The sequence below is a fragment of the Lampetra planeri genome, chromosome 9 (genome assembly GCF_965212315.1).
Source record: "Lampetra planeri chromosome 9, kcLamPlan1.2.h2, whole genome shotgun sequence".
Taxonomy (NCBI): domain Eukaryota; kingdom Metazoa; phylum Chordata; class Hyperoartia; order Petromyzontiformes; family Petromyzontidae; genus Lampetra; species Lampetra planeri.
In genome coordinates this window covers 15,517,067-15,536,000 of record NC_136115.1, presented here as the reverse complement: position 1 = coordinate 15,536,000, position 18,934 = coordinate 15,517,067, and the positions used below count along the sequence as shown (strand labels likewise).

The following is an 18,934-nucleotide window of genomic DNA, read 5'->3' as shown; positions in this document are numbered from 1 at the left end:
ATATGTGCAGTGTGCGTACATCTGTGCGGCGGTGTGCATTTGTGCAGTGTGCGTGCATCTGTGCGGCGGTGTGCATCTGTGCGGCGGTGTGCATGCTTGCGTGTGCGAGCGTATTAACAGCCACATGGGTGAAGGTCTAAATGCGTGAGTGACGGCATTTCTGCTCAAGCGCCACTGAGCAATTTCCATATAAATGGCGTGGGCCTGCTTACGGGAAGAGTGAGGCTGTGCCGCTCTGATCTCTCTCTGTCTTAACACTAAGGGAGTTTTACCGATACGCATGTTTTGCTTGTTTAACACAATTTTAACCGGGGTTAAAATTCATTATTGAGCCGTGGCTTATGAAGCGAAATTGATCCTCGCACTCACGCCACATTGTATTACACCGGTGCGATGTTATTTTTGATTTTGCGGGGGGGGGCTGCTAACTTCTGTCCCCTGTTGGTAAATCTCCTCACAGTTCTGGGCGATGCCAGAGGCATGAGGAGAAGGCTCCAGGGCCCCCGCGGCTCCTGCACACTGTCCTCCTGCTGCTGCTGCTCAATGCTACCTCCTCCGATGGAGGAGCCCAATTTTGAAAGGAAAAAAATGAGATATCAGATGCAGCCGAGTGGCTCGCCAGGTCAGAGCGCTGAGCTGACACCATCTGGGATTGAATCTTTGTTTCAGCCACCCGTGATTAAACCACGTTCTAAAGTGTGGTGAGTTGACCTTCACTTTACACTTAAGAGGGGCCTTTAAGTGTTCATCATGTTCTGAAAACTTTGTTCCAATCGCCATTCGAATTCACTCATATTACAACTTATAGTATATGCCTAATGATGACCTAACTTCGCATTTTAGGCCTTGAGGCCTGTCTTCAATCACTGATATTTATAAAAAATAATATCACTCGCGTGGTGCAGTTTGCAGGAGATGCATGCGTGGCAGGGAAACGTGAATAGATGGTAGAAGACAACAAGCCAGAGTGAGGGTTGTCTGTTTGCTGTTCTCCACAACTGTGTGAGGGCACATTGACAGACAGCTTTAAAATAAATACAGTGTAAAAGCAAAGTTAAATTTTTTACTTAAATATTTCTAAGTTACATTCGTGTGTATTAATGTCATTGTTTCAATTATAGTATATTTAGGGACGAATATAATCTTGTAGCTCAGTGTAGGTACAAGACTGTAAGTATGTGGCCCCCCCCCCCCCCCCCGTAGCGAGACGCTGACACGACGAGAGCCAATGCCTTGCTTGGAAGGGCTCCATCTTGTTAGCTCACCTCCCCCCCCACTCCAAATGTCAACCCGGCTCCCTCGATCTCGCTACCTGTCCATACGTGGGATTAACGGCAGGTTCAATTAACCGCTAATGTGCTCATACCATAAGCGGTTTAAATGGAGGTGACGCCGAAGAGTCCAGATGGCTATTGATCTTGGGGATCGATGCCATTTTCGGCGCTAATTATGAATGAATTACAGGTTAATTAAAAACATGGTGCATTATTATCACCCTTGGCCACTGAGGACCAATTTCACGCTTTAGAGTTCCACTGGAAACAGACCGCATTGCCACGGGGGACCCTGCAACCGCGAGGGAGCAAATAAAATGTAAATTGTTTTTCTTTTTGTTGCCGGGGAAAATACGTTGCGCGAGTGTGCAGACGGCTGCGCCGGAGGGCTCACCAGCGGCACGTTCTCTGTCACGCTGGTGCTGTAGGGGAGGCCCAGGAAATAAGGGTCTGTGTCCTGAACGTCGAGCACTGTGACCAGGAGGTTGGTGATGGTGGACAGGGGCCTCCGCTGGTCCTGGTCCTGTAGAAGCACGGACACGAGCACGCACACATTGTACACACGCGCGCGTATGAAATTGTGCACAAGCATAAGGAAACAAAGGCAGTTAACGCCATCGAGTTTAGCTGTGAACGCTGTATGATTATTATGGCTAAATGCCTTTGGGAAAATCTTCACTCTGTTTGACGTCCTCATTTTAATAATCTAGAATTTGTAACATGGGTTTGCTCACTCTCAGAGAGATAGAGAGAGAACTTCTCCCTTGTGGGAAATCACAGACGAGCACAGAGGCAGCCGGAACTGACGCCAACAATTGCCCGAGGTCTGTGGCCCTACTTTGGGAAGTTTGGCCAACACCAGGTTCCACCATTGATATCGAGAGCCGAGCACCCGCACCGTGGCGTTGATGCGCAGTTGGTGAACCTCCGCCGTCTCGTAGTCGAGCGAGCGCACGAGCGTGATGAAACCTCGTGCGCTGTCCAACCGGAAGAGGTCGGACGACGGCTGGAAGAAGAAGAGGACGGAGCCGCCCATGCCCTGATCGGGGTCGGTGGCGCGGACCGTGAACACCGTCGTGCCCACAGCCGTGTCCTGCGGCCACAGAGCAAAGCGAGTGGTGAGAGCAGAGCGCACGCAACGCTGGCCAGACGGGGCCACGCGTGTGTCGGGCTGCTGGCGAAGGCGGGTAGCGGGAGGGCCTGATGTCTCACTTGTTTTACCCGGGTTGTTAAATTCCAGGTGGTGGTACATCACTAGTGGACACGCAATAGTGAAATGTATACTGGATTTAGTGTGCCGGGTGTGGAAATATTTTCTGGATCACCTACCCAGGCAGACCCAACTAAAATGAAGCCCTGGATGTCAGTGTCTGGGAACAATGGTTTCTTCAGCATCTCTGCGATGGGTAATAGAAGGTTTATTTATGTGGTTGGTGGCTCTTCGGTTGTAAAGAGACCCACCTCCAAAAAAATGTCATTATTTGTAATCGAAGGATTTAGTCCACGTATCTAGTTTATTTTTCAACCAATTTTTTTACTGGTCAAAGTGCATGTGTTTTATTGCCTCAATACATTAAGAATGTGCAGTATAAATAACGCAGAACAAAGGTTTGAAATCTAAGGTGGACTTCAAAAAGTATGCAGCCATATCCCTGAAGAGTTGTGTTGAGAATAAAATAATGCCAGCCCTGGATCTCAAGCCTATGAGCCCTCTGGGTTAAGCTAATCATCTCTCTTTTTTTTTATCTAACCCTTTACACGGAGCAAACTTACCGCCTCGACTGTCGCTCTCTAGAAAGTTTTATAGATTTAATTTGCTGCAGGATTATGCATTAGCCATTTTCACAATTTGCATTCATTTATTCAAATGCCCTGAATGAGAAAGAGAGAAGTAACACGGGAAACATATCTATAGACGGAGATAGACGATGCTGCACGCGCGTTGAATACATTGCTATTTCATTTACAGATAATGAGCGCAAATTATTAACGATCACTTTATTATCAACCACACTGAGCCTAGATGATGATAATAATAAAAAACACCTCGTATGTACACACATGCATGTATATTGTGCACTGCATTATATATTTAGAGGCAGGGGTCTGGCATGGGTATGGCAGTGATGGAAACCTCAAGATAAATAGATCTACATAACCTTGAAAAATTACATTTTGACCAAGTTAGAGAAAGTTAGGACCGTGGCTGTCATTTTAAATTACAATATATTTCACATTAAGAGTAATTCTAGGTATCTTATGAGTCACCAAAATCACCAATTGTGTCAGCGACTGCACAGCGACTGTAGGCTGTAAACCGGCCTGCTTCTTAAAAGCAGCACTTATTTTTATTTTATGGAGAGCTCACAAGAGACTATAAACATCCCACAAAGCACCCCTCACAGTATGAAAAGATAAACATTCATAACTCTATCAAAGGAATAGAAAGAAAACGTTTAATTCAGTTTCAACTTTAAATTACTGTGAATATGGCAAAGTGTTGTTCTGTTTATCAATTTCCTGTGGAAGTGCTATTTTCACCCGAAAAAGTTGCACTTTTGTTTTCCTTACAAAAAAATCTCCTCGCACGATTACCTGGCAAAATGATGTGCGGCGCACACGCATGCCCACATCACGGTTGGCTACGTACGGCGCAAAATAAGTTGGACATATTTCCCTCTGCGTTGGTTTAAATGTTATGAGACCCATCAAAAGTCCACGCAAAGATGGGAAGTGGTGCCATCTCAAGCTGGAGAGAGGAGAAAAACGAGCCGTGCTTAAATTCTGCCTCGCATTTACCCTTGGGGTGAAATAGCCACGCCTGGCATGGAAAGCACCTCCCTTGGCGAGCGCGGAGAGCGCTCGCCGCAGCTTTGTTCGACATTCTAATGTTCGATTTAAAGCTTTCGTGACTGCAGGGATTCATATTCTTGGTTCTTTCGGTAAAGTCACGTAGAAGAGAAATAATAAAATAATAAAAATAAAACAATAAAACATTCTCACGACGTTTCGGCCACAACGCAAACAGCTGTTATTTCCCTTCTACGTGACTTTACCGAAAGAACCAAGAATACCTTCTAATTGTGTCTGTTCATGTAGAATGTTTCTATATTTAGGGATCCTTCATAAATGAGAAAGTGCATGCCAAAAAGAACAAGAACGATGTTTTACCCACTGCTGAGGAAATCGTTATTCTTTAACTTAAAGCTTGACTTATGTTTCATGAGTGGGCTAAAGTAATGTTGGCTTTGTTGTTGTTGTTGTTGATGCTGATCACCAAAAGTAATGAAAAAATCAGAGCTTTGATTGAAGAGGAAGCTCTGGGTAGGGTAAGATACACGAGGCTGAAAGCAAATAAACAATGACCGAGGCTTGACCAGGAAGCGGCAGATGGCTCCTGTACATTAGTCAGTGGGAGTGCTTGACTGGCGCTCAGGGGTATGGGGCATACAGGCCGCGTGTGCCTCACAAACACAGACGTACACATGCATGCACGCATGCACAGGCGGGAAATAATGTTGTAAATACAACATAATAGTGTCAGCATTCATGCAAGCAGTAAAACACAAAACTCCGATATATTAGTGTTCTTTTGTTGAAAGAAAAATAAACTGAGCATGCACAACACCTACAAAACCACATTAACCTTTAAAAACATACAACATTAAATTGCTGCTTGAGTGCCCAAAATATTAATTTAGGACAGGCTCTGTGGACATATTTGGTCTTTAAAATATTGGTAATGTAGTTCTAATATTTTGTTCAGATTTCATTAAAATATCGTCGTGATTTATTTTATTTTATACCTATGTGACTTTACCGAAAGAACCAAAGGGTATTCATTAAAATAGTTTTAATAATTATTTAAGGACATTATGCGAATGTATGTTAAACTTCTTTTGCACCATACGTAGCCAACCGTGCTAAGCGGAGGTGCAGGGGATGGACAACAACATGAGGATGCGTCTTATCACCAAATTATATTCATAAAAATAACTAAAAATTAAATTTATGTTAAAGCCGCCTCGGGTGTCCACAATCCAGTGGATATCTGAGCCAGTCCCAAGCATAGATAATAAGGAGGAGGGTCGGGTGCAAGAGGTGCCGATACATCGGCCGTGAAGAAAAAATATTAAAGATATCCAATGCAACGTGACGACCACAGAAGAAGAAGGCTACCGGCTCGGTCGTCGCCCGGGTCAACAAGGTCCACGTCCACAATCAAGTAAATAAATGAGGGTGGAGTGATCTGGTCAGGGGAAGAAAAAGTGCACACCAGAGGAGTAGGGTTCTTGTTGAGCGCAAAAGCCAAAGCATCATTATTGGGACACAGACCAGTTAGTCCATGTGTAATTGTAGCCAGATTTAATGGACAACTCCTAAATATGTCTGTCATCCAAATATATGCCCCAACGTCAGATAGCATAGAAGGGGATATTGAAGAGTTCTACGAAACGCTGGAAAGCACGTTAAAGGAACTGTCTAGGAAAGATATTAAGATAATTGTGGTAGACAGGAACGCAAAAATTGGGAAAGATGAAACCGGATGGTTACGCATCGTGCAAAGGTATGGATATGGAGAAAGAGATGAAAGAGGTGAGAAACTGCAGGAATTCACGTCAAAACATGACATGCTCATGTGTAATACTCGGTTCAAACAAAAAGACTGCAGAAAATGGACATGGAGGGCACCGGATGGAAAAGAAACAGATATGAAAGATCTGGTCATGATCGACAGACGCTGGAAAACATACATTCGACTTTGCAGAAAATGTCAAGGAGCCGATGTGTCGTTGGACCACAGCTTGGTACGATGCAACGTACGACTAAAACTAAAGTGCATATACAAAACGCAATATAATAAGTGATTTGTTTACCTTTCCTGTAATTTATTCTCCTGTCGGTGATTTGTACTGTTTGTTGTTGCTACGTTCTGACCCACCCCTGTTCGATGGCGAGCCCAAAGCTACTGTGAAGATGACCGGAGTTCACGCAATAGTTTAGTTCATCTTCTTGGTTCTTTCGGTAAAGTCACGTAGAAGGGAAGTAATACAATAATACAAATAAAACATAATAAAACAATTCTCACGACGTTTCGGCCACAACGCAAGCAGCCGTCCTCAGGTGAAAACCAGGTCTGTCGAGGCGACAGCGTCTGAATGAAAAAGCACACGTGCTTGGAGCATATATATAAGCTGGGTTGGAAGGGGGGAAAAGGGGCGCCTTGACAAAAGAATATGCATATCAAGAGGAATTTAGCATATTTATGGGAAATGCAGGTATGTGATTAGTACTACTTATGCCCGTGAATTATGCAGGATTAGCAGCATCAAAGAGAAGGGATATGGGAAATGCAGGTATGTGATTACTACTACTTATGCCCGTGCATTATGCAGGATTAGCAGCATCAAAGGGAGGGGATAGGGGTAGGATTAATAAAGGGAAGGAGTGTTAATAGTATGTAGCTGCAGTAACTAAAACCACCACGTAAACAACTAAAGAATAAACTACATAGTATCATCAGGATACTAAATATACTCTACAATAATCTGAGTTACTAACAGTAAGTAATACATTACAATTCTACGTCGTAAAAATATATATAATATGCTTCCATCTAAACTTTATTCTCTTACAACACACGAGTCTACACCGTACTATATACTGCCATAGACAAACCCAACGTTAAATTATATACTGTATTGCTATAAACCACCCTTTACCTTATACATTGTAATATTGCACTATGTATTATTCTACCCATCCTAATGTATATCACACTGCTGTATATTGACTATACAATTACGATACTATATATTACTTTGTACATTGTATTAAGCATATAAATGTTATACTATTTGTTATTATACACTGTACCATTGACCGTCGTGTGAAAGATACTAAGAGGAAGCAACGAAATATGTCAATGGGTGAGTAGTATAGGTAAAATTGCAGCGGAGCAAAGAATCCATTCCCTTGCAGAGAATACAATGCCAGTGAGTGGAACGCGGTCTGAAAGTCACCGTAAACGTGAACACAATCAGTTAAGATCTGAAATGGTTTATTACGTCCTTCCAATAATTGCTAAGCCAGAATCCATCTTCTCGGTTGAAATTGTTTCTGTGTTTGTATATGTGGATCGCCTCATGAACGAATCTCTCATGGTAGCCAGATGGCTTGCTGTCTTGGAGAAGTCAATATCATTTGAGCCCACTGAATTGTAACAGTGATCTGCCACGGCTGAGGTGTTTGTCCTACCGTGTTTCAAGTCTGCTTTATGTTCACGGATGCGGTCCGAGACATGTCGTTTGGTTTCTCCAATGTAACTGCTACCACAGAGGCAACTTAGTTTGTAGACGCCAGGGTACTGTATGTCTGGAACCACATCTTTTACAGACGGGACCAGATCACGGATTTTATGTACTGTGTTGAATCGGACCTGGATCTTGTGTTTTATCAGGATTTTGGAGCTCTTTTTTGTGACCACAGCAATGTAGGGTAAGGTGATGGTCTTGAAATGCTCCTCAACAGGATCCTTCTTGATGGTTGGAGTGATGGCTTTGCGGATTGTGTAGCCGGAGTAACCATTAGCCTTAAGAGCTTGACGTACGTGTTTGAGTTCACTGGCAATGTGTTCCTGGTCGGATATGCATTGGGCTCTATGGTATAGAGTCTTGATGAGGGAATTCTTTTGGGATGGATGGTGGTGGGAATCCGGTTTTAGGTAAGCATATTTCGTTGCTTCCTCTTAGTATCTTTCACACGACGGTCAATGGTACAGTGTATAACAACATATAGTATAACATTTATATGCTTAATACAATGTACAAAGTAATATATAGTATCGTAATTGTATAGTCAATATACAGCAGTGTGATATACATTAGGGTGGGTAGAATAATACATAGTGTAATATTACAATGTATAAGGTATAGGGTGGTTTATAGCAATACAATATATAATTTAATGTTGGGTTTGTCTATGGCAGTATATAGTACGGTGTAGACTCGTGTGATGTTAGAGAATAAAGTTTAGATGGAAGCATATTATATATTTTTCACGACGTAGAATTGTAATGTATTACTTACTGTTAGTAACTCAGCTTATTGTAGAGTATATTTAGTATACTGATGATACTATGTAGTTTATACTTTAGTTGTTTACGTGGTGGTTTTAGTTACTGCAGCTGCATACTATTAACACTCCTTCCCTTTATTAATGCTACCCCTATCCCCTCCCTTTGATGCTGCTAATCCTGCATAATGCACGGGCAGAAGTAGTACTATTCACATACCTGCATTTCCCATATCCTCTCCCTTTGATGCTGCTAATCCTGCATAATGCACGAGCATGAGTAGTACTAATCACATACCTACATTTCCCATAAATATGCTAAATCCCTCTTGATTTGCATATTCTTTTGTCAAGGCGCCCCTTTTCCCCCCTTCCAACCCAGCTTATGTATATGCTCCAAGCACGTGTGCTGTTTCATTCAGACGCTGTCGCCTCGACAGACCTGGTTTTCACCTGAGGACGGCTGCTTGCGTTGTGGCCGAAACGTCGTGAGAATTGTTTTATTATGTTTTATTTTTATTATTTTATTACTTCCCTTCTACGTGACTTTACCGAAAGAACCAAGAAGATGAATCCCTGCAGTCACGAAAGCTTTAAATCGAAGTTTAGTTCATTTGCATATTTTCAAGTGAGGAGAAGAGGAACGTAGAGGCACTCGAGAACGAGCAGACATCGAGGAAATGTGAAGAAAAAATTATCGAGTAGATTCAGGGGGGCAAAAAATGGAGCGATTTAGCATAGCCAACAAGGCATTAGCACGAAAGGAGATGGTGGAGCTAACAGTAGAAGCAACAGTACCCAGAAGCAGTAACATCTAAAAGAAAATGGATAGCCGAGAAAGCCTTGGAACTAGCACGTAAAAAGAGAAAGATAAGGCAAAGAGATAAACGAATCGGATGAGATGGCGACCGAGTACAAAACGCTATCCAATGAGGTAAGGACATCGGTAAGAATGGATAAGCAGATATGGCTGCAAAAGCAATGTAGCGACGTTGAATGCTACGCTTGAAAATACAAGACCAGGGAGGTGTACAAACGAGTCAAGAGCACAAGTAGGAAGTGGCAACGAAAGGCGATCGGTGATAAAAGGCAAGGCCGGCAAGATCTCCATGGACAATGAAGAGAAAAAATCAATATGGACTGAGTATTGCGGTGATTTGTATAGGGATACGGATCAAGAGAATAAAGCAATGTTCGTTGAATTAGAAATGATATCCCCAGCACCGAGGGAGGATGAAAACGATAACATCTTGTACGAAGAAGTAGAAAAGGCAATACAATTCTAGATTAGAAGTTTTCGTGACTGCAAGGATCCATACTATTTGGTTCTTTCGGTAAAGTCACGTAGGTGAAAATAATAATAAAATATAATATAAAATAAATTTGTCCCCTCATCCCACCCCCCCATCCGATATACAGGAGCAGTACGAGCAGTATGCCCAGGAGCATTACGTCCACCCTTAGGATTAGCCTCTCCAGCCCACGCCCCGCCCCCACACTCACCCTGCCCTCATTTTCTTCCCCCACCCTCCTCAACTATATAAACCCTTGTCAAAGCAATCTCTGTGGCATACCTCAGTAACTGTTTTCGCTGTGGTGGTCCCCACCCGATGAAGGACGCTTGTGTTGCACCAGAAACGTCGTGATTTAATTTAGTTTTTTTTACTTTTTATTTTGTTAGTTAATTTAATATTATTTCACCTACGTGACTTTACCGAAAGAACCAAAGAGTAAGGCAATGAAACATATGAAGAAAAAAGTTCAGGAGTAGATGGCATGAGTAGAGAAATGATGAAAGCTGGAGGAAAGGAAAATAAATCCATGAGCTATGCAAGCAAGCGTGGAGAGAAGGGAAAATACCGGAGGAGTGGAAAAAATCCATAATTGTGACGATACCCAAGAAAGGCAGTGTCACCGATTGTAAATTGGAGAATCGTCACACTAATGAGCCACATGGGAAAGGTACTAATGATAGTAGTATTACATTGATTAATAGCGCAGACTGAGGATTATTTGGAATGATGAACAGGTATGGTTTAGGAAAGATAGGAATACAGTACAGCAAATCTTGATGTTAAGGCTTAGAGCAGAGAAAGCAATGCATAAGAATAGGATGGTTTACAACTATTTCATATAATTCCAGAAAGTATTCAATTCGACTAAGCAAGAGATAACGTGGGCAATATTAAGATAATACCTAGTAGGGAAAATCATGACACAGATTCTGCAGGACATACGTGAAAGGGCAAAAGTCAACATCAAAGTTTGGAACAGGAAATAGAAGAATGGCTCCCAACAAAAATAGGTATGACACAGGGAGATACACTATCACCAAACAACTTCGTCACATACTTGGAGAGAGTGATGGATGCCATTTAAGACAACGGCACAGGAATATATGTGCAAGGAGAAAGAATAAATAACCTGAAATTCACGGAGGAAATAGATGTAATGGAGGAAAGCTGCGTTGTACTCCAATAAAGTGTTGGTTGAGTCAGGAAAGGATGCGGGATGATTAATGTCGAAAATACAAAGACGATGGTGTTCAGAAGGAAGGACGTTGATGAAAAAATAATAATAGCAGCAAGATTGTGAATGTAAAGGAATTTTTATACTTGAAAAATCTACGGACATGGGACAATGGCAGCACGAAAGACATAAGTGCGAGAATCGCAAAGGCTAAAGGAGCAATGGCCGGACTCAATAACACGTGGAGAAGTAAGAAAATCAGCTACAAAACCAAACTGAACATATTAAAATATGCGTGTTCAGTACAGCTTTGTATGCATGCGAGACTTGGACGTTAAACAAGTAAACCCGTAAAAACAAAGTTTTTCACTATAAATCCTTCATATGCGTGGCGGCTAGAGTCTTCTCGTCCTCTGGCTTGAGATGGCTGCCACCTATGGGTCAGATGATTGTCTGCCAGTATTAAGCAATTGGTAATTAAATATTTAATTTGTTTTCCCTAAACAGTGTTACATTTTGGAAAAAAAATTTCACGAAAATTAATTGTCACACACAACGAGTCTGTGTGGAAAATGTCAGCTCGATTGGATCACGGGAAGTGGGTTAAAAAACGAGCGAAAGATTTGCACGGTCCTAAGCAAGCAAGCGAACTTAATATAAAGGATTTAAAAATATATTCGCCTGTGGAGGACGAGGGGATCGATCCCGCGACCTTTGGCATGGGAAGCGAGGGCGCTACCAACTGCGCTACTCCACCACGGCCTGTGGAGGGGTTATGCTCTGGGCTCCTACACTGTGACGTTCAGCCAAAGCCATGAATGAGTTGTATTTGAATAAATGTAAAATAATTTTTTTTGCCTATAAAGTGTAAAATTTTTGCAAAGTTTTTTTCACAAACATTAATTGTCTCGCACAACGAGTCTGTGTGGAAAATGTCAGCTCGATTGGATCACGGAAAGTGGGTTAAAAAACGAGCGAAAGATTTGCACGGTCCTAAGCAAGCACGCAAGCAAGCAAGCACGCAAGCAAGCAAGCGAACTTAATATAAAGGATTTAAAAAGACTGACAGAGATAAGATATTGGCATTCAAAATGTATTGCAACAGAAGGATACTGCATCGAAGCTGGACCCTAAGAGTGACCAACGTAGAAGTAAGAAAAAGGTTACACTTATAAAAAGACGACCTGATGATGCAGGCAGTGATGAGACGGAAACTGGCACTATTTGGACACATACGTAGGATGGACAACAACAGGAAAATTAAAAGTGTGTTCTTCGGAAAGATGGAAGGAACCAGAAAGAGAGGAAGACCTAACAGTGAATGGCTTTACGACGACATCAGAGATTGGTGCCAGAGAGATGCGGCACTACTGGAACATACTGGCACAAGACAGAGAGGAAAGTGGAAACAAATGACGAAATGTGCAGTGGATACTTACGGGCAATCTGCCCATGGATCGTGATGATGAAGAACATTAATGTCCATCAAGACCTGTCCTCAGGACCAATGTTTTCCTGCAGCATTAATTTAATGGCACAAACTCGAGAGTGATTTTAACATTCTGGCTTTCATCAGCAAAGTCTGGGTCTTTAAACACACGCGGCTGAATTGCCTGATGCACACTCAACTGATGAGACTCGGAGTTGAAAGAAGTTCAGAGTTTGTCTGCTTCATCAAAGGCTGCTGGAAAACATTGCCTTGGAAGAAGTGTTCTTTTTTTAGGCCATTTTAATCCTTTGGTGGTGAATCAGACCCCTGTCCAATAGATGTATTCCCCAAAATAAATTTGCAAAAACTATATTATATTCCCAACCCTCAGGATGCAGAACAGGAAGGCAAGAGGATCAGAGATTCCCATTTCTCATGACATCATCCACTATTACTGCCCACAAAAGCTCAGACATTTGTGCAACACAACCATTATGTTGCCGCTGTTTGCAAGTTACATAACCTACCCTCGGGAAGCCTTCGCGTGTAATCTCCGCAGACAGAATCACCCAGCGACAACACCGGAAAACAGAGAGACAATATACGCACAGCTAATGGTCTTTTTGTTTCGCCTCCAACCGATGGTCAGCTCTTATCTTGACATCTCCATCGACTGACAAATGCTGCGCACTCAGTAAATAGCCGGGCAGTGGTGGCTATGATGCACGTGGCTGCTGTAGTCCAGCAGTGTGAAGGCAGCAGCGAGGGCTGGTGGATATCCACACACAAACGTTGTGAAACTCACTTCCCGTGGGACATCAATGAGGTGCAAACCCCCGGCTCACGAAGAGAAGGCGGCACAGCAAGTGAACAAATTGTCATCTGTTTCCATCTGTACAAGGATAGAGTGTTGCCCCCTCGCACAAGTGGCGTTTTCTCTGGGTGCTCCGGTTTCCTCCCAGACGTATAATAAACACTCATCATTAAATTGCCTTCAAGCATCTTAAAATAAAATAAAACCCAATGCTGGACCCTCCTGAAGAAAACACTCAGTGTGGCTTTCCTGGATAAATAAGTACATTATGATTCATTATTATGAACAAAACAAGTGCATTATTTTAACAATAAAATGACCGAACCCATGCTGCGCCAGGACGGATCTGGTTGTGTGGTTTTGAACAAAACAGCATTCTCAAAACGTCCTTCGCTGTACAAGGGTTCAAACGGCACACTCGCTGCTATCACCGCCCGTTGCATCGGACGGCATAAACTTGCCACACCACAATCCGCCGTGCGCGCACCCCCCCTAATTTCTCAAGCAATTTGCCGCCGTTCAGATTTCAATCACCGCCCATGTAAGGGAGAAGAGCAAATAAGTCACAGCATTGATTTACACCCTCTTGTGTAATTAGACTTTTCAAAAAAGGAATACTTCTGGGTGCTTGCAAAGGTCAGAACTGGTTAAATATACAACCGCTGCCACAGACAGCGGCCCGTGTCCCTCCGTCCGTCCCAGCGCTGACCTTTGCCTGATTAGCATTTGCGTGTCGCTGTGATGCACCGTTCAGCACCGCACGCCGCTTCACACCGGTGCGTAGCTGAGGGATCAAATGATCACGTCGCGGGTTTCTTAGAGGAAGACGGACGCAGTCCAGAAAACGAGCATCTCTGTTCTTGGAGATCCGACGTCGGCTGTTCCTGGGCTGTCCAACACCGGCTTGAAATTTGTATATTGCGGGAAAATAACTTAAACGTCCCGGTCAAAAGCATAATTGGGACACTGGTAAATGCCACTTTGACTTCACCCCCCTTCCGATTGCATTATGACATCAGTGTGGTAACACCCGGCCAGGTGGCTTAGGGGCAGAACGAGCGGCTCGCAATGCACTCAAATCCTGGTTGTGAGGTTGACTCAGCGCATCATTCTTATGGGGTCAATAAAATTAAGTATAACTTTATGAGCAATCTTCATTGAATTGTCTATGGCTATACTCATCTCCAGCATAGGAATGTAGAATTTCCGCCACCGGCTCAGGGCTTGCTAACAAGGAGATGAGCACGGTCTCATTTTGGGATGAAATCCCTCTGTTTTTGTCGGGAGTATCGGCAAGACCACTACAACAGAGCTTCAAACTGACATTGTATGGCCAAAATACAGTATGCACCTACAAAGTGGAGTTATTTGGTTTGTTTGGTTGTGACTTTATTAACCCTCAGAAAAATCCTCTTAAACAGTGGCCAATCATCTATATCATACTTACTTAACAGGACACTGCTTTCAAAAGTAGTCAAGCATATGTGGATAAACAATATTTTATATTTTTCACGCGCATATAAATGTTTTATGAAATTATACAGACAGTTTATACACACATACAGTGTAATTTGTTGGGCTGTCAATAAGCATCGGTGTACTCGCGACAGACGCCACTGGACAAAAACTCGACTCGTATCATGGGGACCTTTTTGGCAATATCAAAGTATGATGTGTTAAGATGTTCAAACACAAAATAGAAACCTTTTGCAAGGAATCAAGTCTGCATTAACCACACACACGATACTTGTGGCGAACATGCAAACAAACATGCTCTGAAATAATATATGCATTGTCCTTGAAACTGATTGGCCTACACCAGAGACAGCCTTCTTGATTCATTGAACTCCACTCGTGCCCACGAAAAAAAGCGGCTGCGCCTTTCTTGCAACGCCGAAAAAACCGTAACCTTGCCAGCGATGCGAGGGAGAGACGGATGGAGGCAGGATCGGCCATTTCCGCCCCATCTCCTCCTCAGATGAAAATAAAAGTGGAGCCGCTTTTTTGTCGGGTCATGGGCACGAGTGGCGTCTTTTTTGTTTAACGGTGCGGTATGAACCAGCACAGGACATGTCAGACGATACGTGTCGCGTGAGTTAAAATTGAGTGCGATGTCGGTGCGTTTTAAATGAAATTACTCCACGTGTTGTTCGGGCGTTGCTGAGAGCATGTCCGAACGATACGTGGCAGATCAAGGACCCACCAAACTGCGAATGCGGTGAGGTAAAAACCATCAGGCGCACTTCACTGATGACTGCCCATAACAACCACGTGGAATCTGGTGGAACGGGCAGACTCCACTCAGCTATCCCAAATGCCATTAAAAATACAACTATCACAGCCCTCGCATTTGTGCTGGATATAATTGCAAGCGATATAGATTTCTTGCCCTTTGTTTCCCAATGGCACATGCTGGCCTACTTTCAACCAACAACTGCAACGACAATAATGACATTAACAAAATTAACAACAACAATAATATAACATCAACAACATCAACACCAACAATGACTTGAAAGATTAACAATAATACGAACATCAACAATAATGTGACATATCAACATCAATATTATTGTTCATATCAATATCATAAACACCACGTGTATAACAATTAGCAAGATAGCTCTATAACTGTTTTACAAGCACAAATGAAGCCACAATATCACCACAACCATTAAACATCTACAACAACAACCTCCATTCGCCACTAAGTGGCGGTGACGTGACCACAACGCTTGTGCCAGGCTATGTGCACGTTGAGGCCACATGAAGTGTCGAACGCCCGCTGGCAGGAGGTCACGGGGCAGACCCAGATGCCACGGGTCAACTGACTGAGATGACTGGCTGATGCACCACCTGTGCTCCCTACTGTGCCAACTTGCTGTGCTTTAGGCGCCCGGCGCTCCACTCGTTGTTGTGAGCGTCGCTCCTCCCCACTCCGTTGTTGTTGGAGGGCAACTGCCTCCAACTGCCCAGTAGGGTCCTTCACGAGCCTCCTCCACAGAGGCCGATCTTGACACCGCTGGTACCAGTCATCGGCAAGTCCACTCAGCTCCACAACCTCCTATGCCACATCACTCCATCTCTTCTCTAGCCCGGGCCGTGCCCGTTAAGCTCCCTCGATCCGGCCGAACAAAAGCTGTTTCGGCATGCAGTGGCTGGGCATGCAGGCTACATGACCCAGCCAATGCAGCCTTGCCTGCCAGAGGAGCTCACCGATGAGAGGTCCAGATCTTTCAAGGATATGTGAGCTCCTCACACAATCAAGCCTGGTTAAACCCAGGATGGATCGTAGCAGGCCAGCCTAAATGTTTCTAACCGGAGAAGATGCTCCATTAGGGGGGTCCACGTTTCGCAAGCGTAGAGAAGGGAGGGAATGACTGTGGCTGAGAAGACCTGAAGCTTCGTGCGGAGCGACAGACCAGGTAGCTTCCACACAGCGTTATGCAACCGATGAAAAGATAATGCCACTAGACTGATTCGGAGTGAGACCTCTGCTGTCAAACCGGAGCCGGTCATGAGCACACTGCCCAGGTATGGGAAACTCTCCGCTCTCCAATTGGGAATTGTGGGGGTGGAGTTTCCGATGCTACAAAATACCCAGGCAGGTGCTTAGTTTTGGTGGGGCTGATGGTAAGTCCCCATCTCTTAGTGGCAAGCTCCAAGCTTAGCAGCAGCGCCTCCAACTCCTCCTCTGAGTGAGCAGCAATTACCAAATCATCGGCATACATAATGTGGTTGACCAATAGGGAGCCATCTCTTGACCGCACACGGGCATCGATCAGCCTCCCATTGTATCTGTACCAGATGGAAATTCCTCCGGTACGGCTATTGAAGGCTTCACAAACTACGTGCTCGAAATATATGTTAAATAATGTGGGAGTCAGAGGACATCCCTATCGCACCCCAAGGTGAAGAGGGAATGGCTCCGACTCCTGGCCACATAGTTTTACCCGGGCCCGCTCCCAATCATGAAGGTCCTTAATGATCGTGAGCAGCGGGTCAGAGACTCAGAAAGTATGAAGAACAACTCAGAGCCCAGGCCTACTGATGGGATCATAGGCCTTGACCAGGTCAATAAAGCAGAGATGTAGGTCTTGTTGGAATTGCCTACACCTCTGCTGTAGCAGACGGACAGAAAATATGGCATCTGTGCAGGACTGCCCTTTCCTAAAACCACATTGGGGCTCCGCAAGCTTCTCCTCAGCGTGCCTAGCAAGTCAATGTTGAATAATCCTTACCAGGACCTTTCCCGGCACACTGATGAGTGAGATACCCCTGAAGTTGTTACAGTCTGTGTGGTCCCCCTTCTTAAAGAGTGGGACCACCAGGGCATCCTTCCAATCCTATAACATCTACAACCACATAACCACAACCATAATAGCCACATTTGCCCAAGGAAAAAGACCCTCCTCATAGCCTTAACAGACTGTTAGGTCAAGTGCTGTTAGCGAGCAGCACATATGAAAGCCGATACGGCACACGAGGGGGTGGGTGGCCAGCACCACGCCTGGCCGCCTTTGCCTTTCTAGTGGTGATGTTCACACACCGCACCAGGTACTCATTTGAGGCTGGGTGCACGTAGGGGAGGCCCAGGATCAGTTCAAATATTCGCTGTCATTGGTGTTGGCATGAGCGGGAATTTCACTCGGATCGCCAGGTTCGCAGCACGCTATCCGCTACGCTACCACTTTCCACATTATAACCATAACCACAAGCATGACCTCCATATTATAACCACAACAACCAAGATATAACCACAATTAATATAACCACCGCACCTCCTGCGTACGGCCAAATTGTAACCCTAGCCACAATCATAACCATATTATAAGCACAATAAATGAATTAGATCCACAGCATGGGCAACGGACGAACAATATGTATATAGATTGTAGCCGGTTGCTCTTTTCAAACGCCATACAAAAGAATACAAATATTCCTGACATCAAATGTATTTCCACATTCACCTCGAAATAAAAAAAAATCGTGCATTGCAACTCAATGAAAATAAATAATTTTACAAAACTCTCAACGTAAAATAAAAAAATATATACTTAAACATCTTGAGGCTGTAGCCCTAGTGGATGGAGTGCATCTATCAAATGAAACGGCGCTCACAAGAGCACGAGCCCAGCTCTCAAAAGCTTCAAAATACCCCCAAAAAACGTGACAACATATACTTTGAGTGTCATTTTACTGTTATAATTTCACTTTTCCCCACTCCCGATGCAGGCATTATGTGCATTCAGACGTGCGTGATCATTGTCATTTGTGTTTTTTGGGGGGGGGTTCGTTTTCTCCGACCGCGATGTCGCTCGTGAGCATTGAAATCGGCTTCCCACCCCCCTCCCCTTTTCAGTCTTTATTCCCTGCCCTTCGCGATGTCGCTCGCGAGCATCGCTCTTCTCGGCTGCAGCGGCAGTCCGCAGCACGCCGTGATAAATCCTCGCTGGGCGTGGCGGCCGGAAACTTACGACCATACGCCTTTCTGAATATTAAAAGTGAGTATTTATTTTTAAAAGCGTGAGTACATTACGTCTGGGCTTTTCCTGCGCAGATTCTCAAAAAACAAATGGTTGACACTACAATGGACTCACCACTCAAGTGTACACTGTACACGTCTAAGAGACAGCCGTAGAGCGAAATGAAATCCAAGCCATAACATTTTTCTTTCCACCGCCGGTGCGTCCGCCGAGCTCTGGTTACAAGCTCAAAGGGGGCTCTACACGTCACACAAAAATAACATATGTTGTTTAATTTAATTGTCACATTACGGTTGTACTATACCCCGGAAGGGAGGGGGGGAATAAAATCGCAGGCTCTGCCATCTCACCAAAATGCTGCTCAATTTGCATTGACATGGCTCTCACT

At 44.0% G+C, this 18,934-nt stretch overlaps 1 protein-coding gene across 1 annotated transcript in view; it reads right to left on the bottom strand.

Moving 5' to 3' along the window:
- The window catches only part of CDH23 (cadherin related 23), a 264,190-nt gene that overhangs the window by 207,928 nt on the left and 37,328 nt on the right, over positions 1-18,934 (bottom strand). Inside the window, exons 8-9 of the mRNA XM_078597759.1 lie at positions 2,173-2,367; positions 1,669-1,797 (exon numbers count right to left, since the gene is read on the bottom strand). Of these exons, the coding sequence (XP_078453885.1) occupies positions 1,669-1,797; positions 2,173-2,367 (324 nt within the window). The remainder of the gene's footprint in view (positions 1-1,668; positions 1,798-2,172; positions 2,368-18,934) is intronic.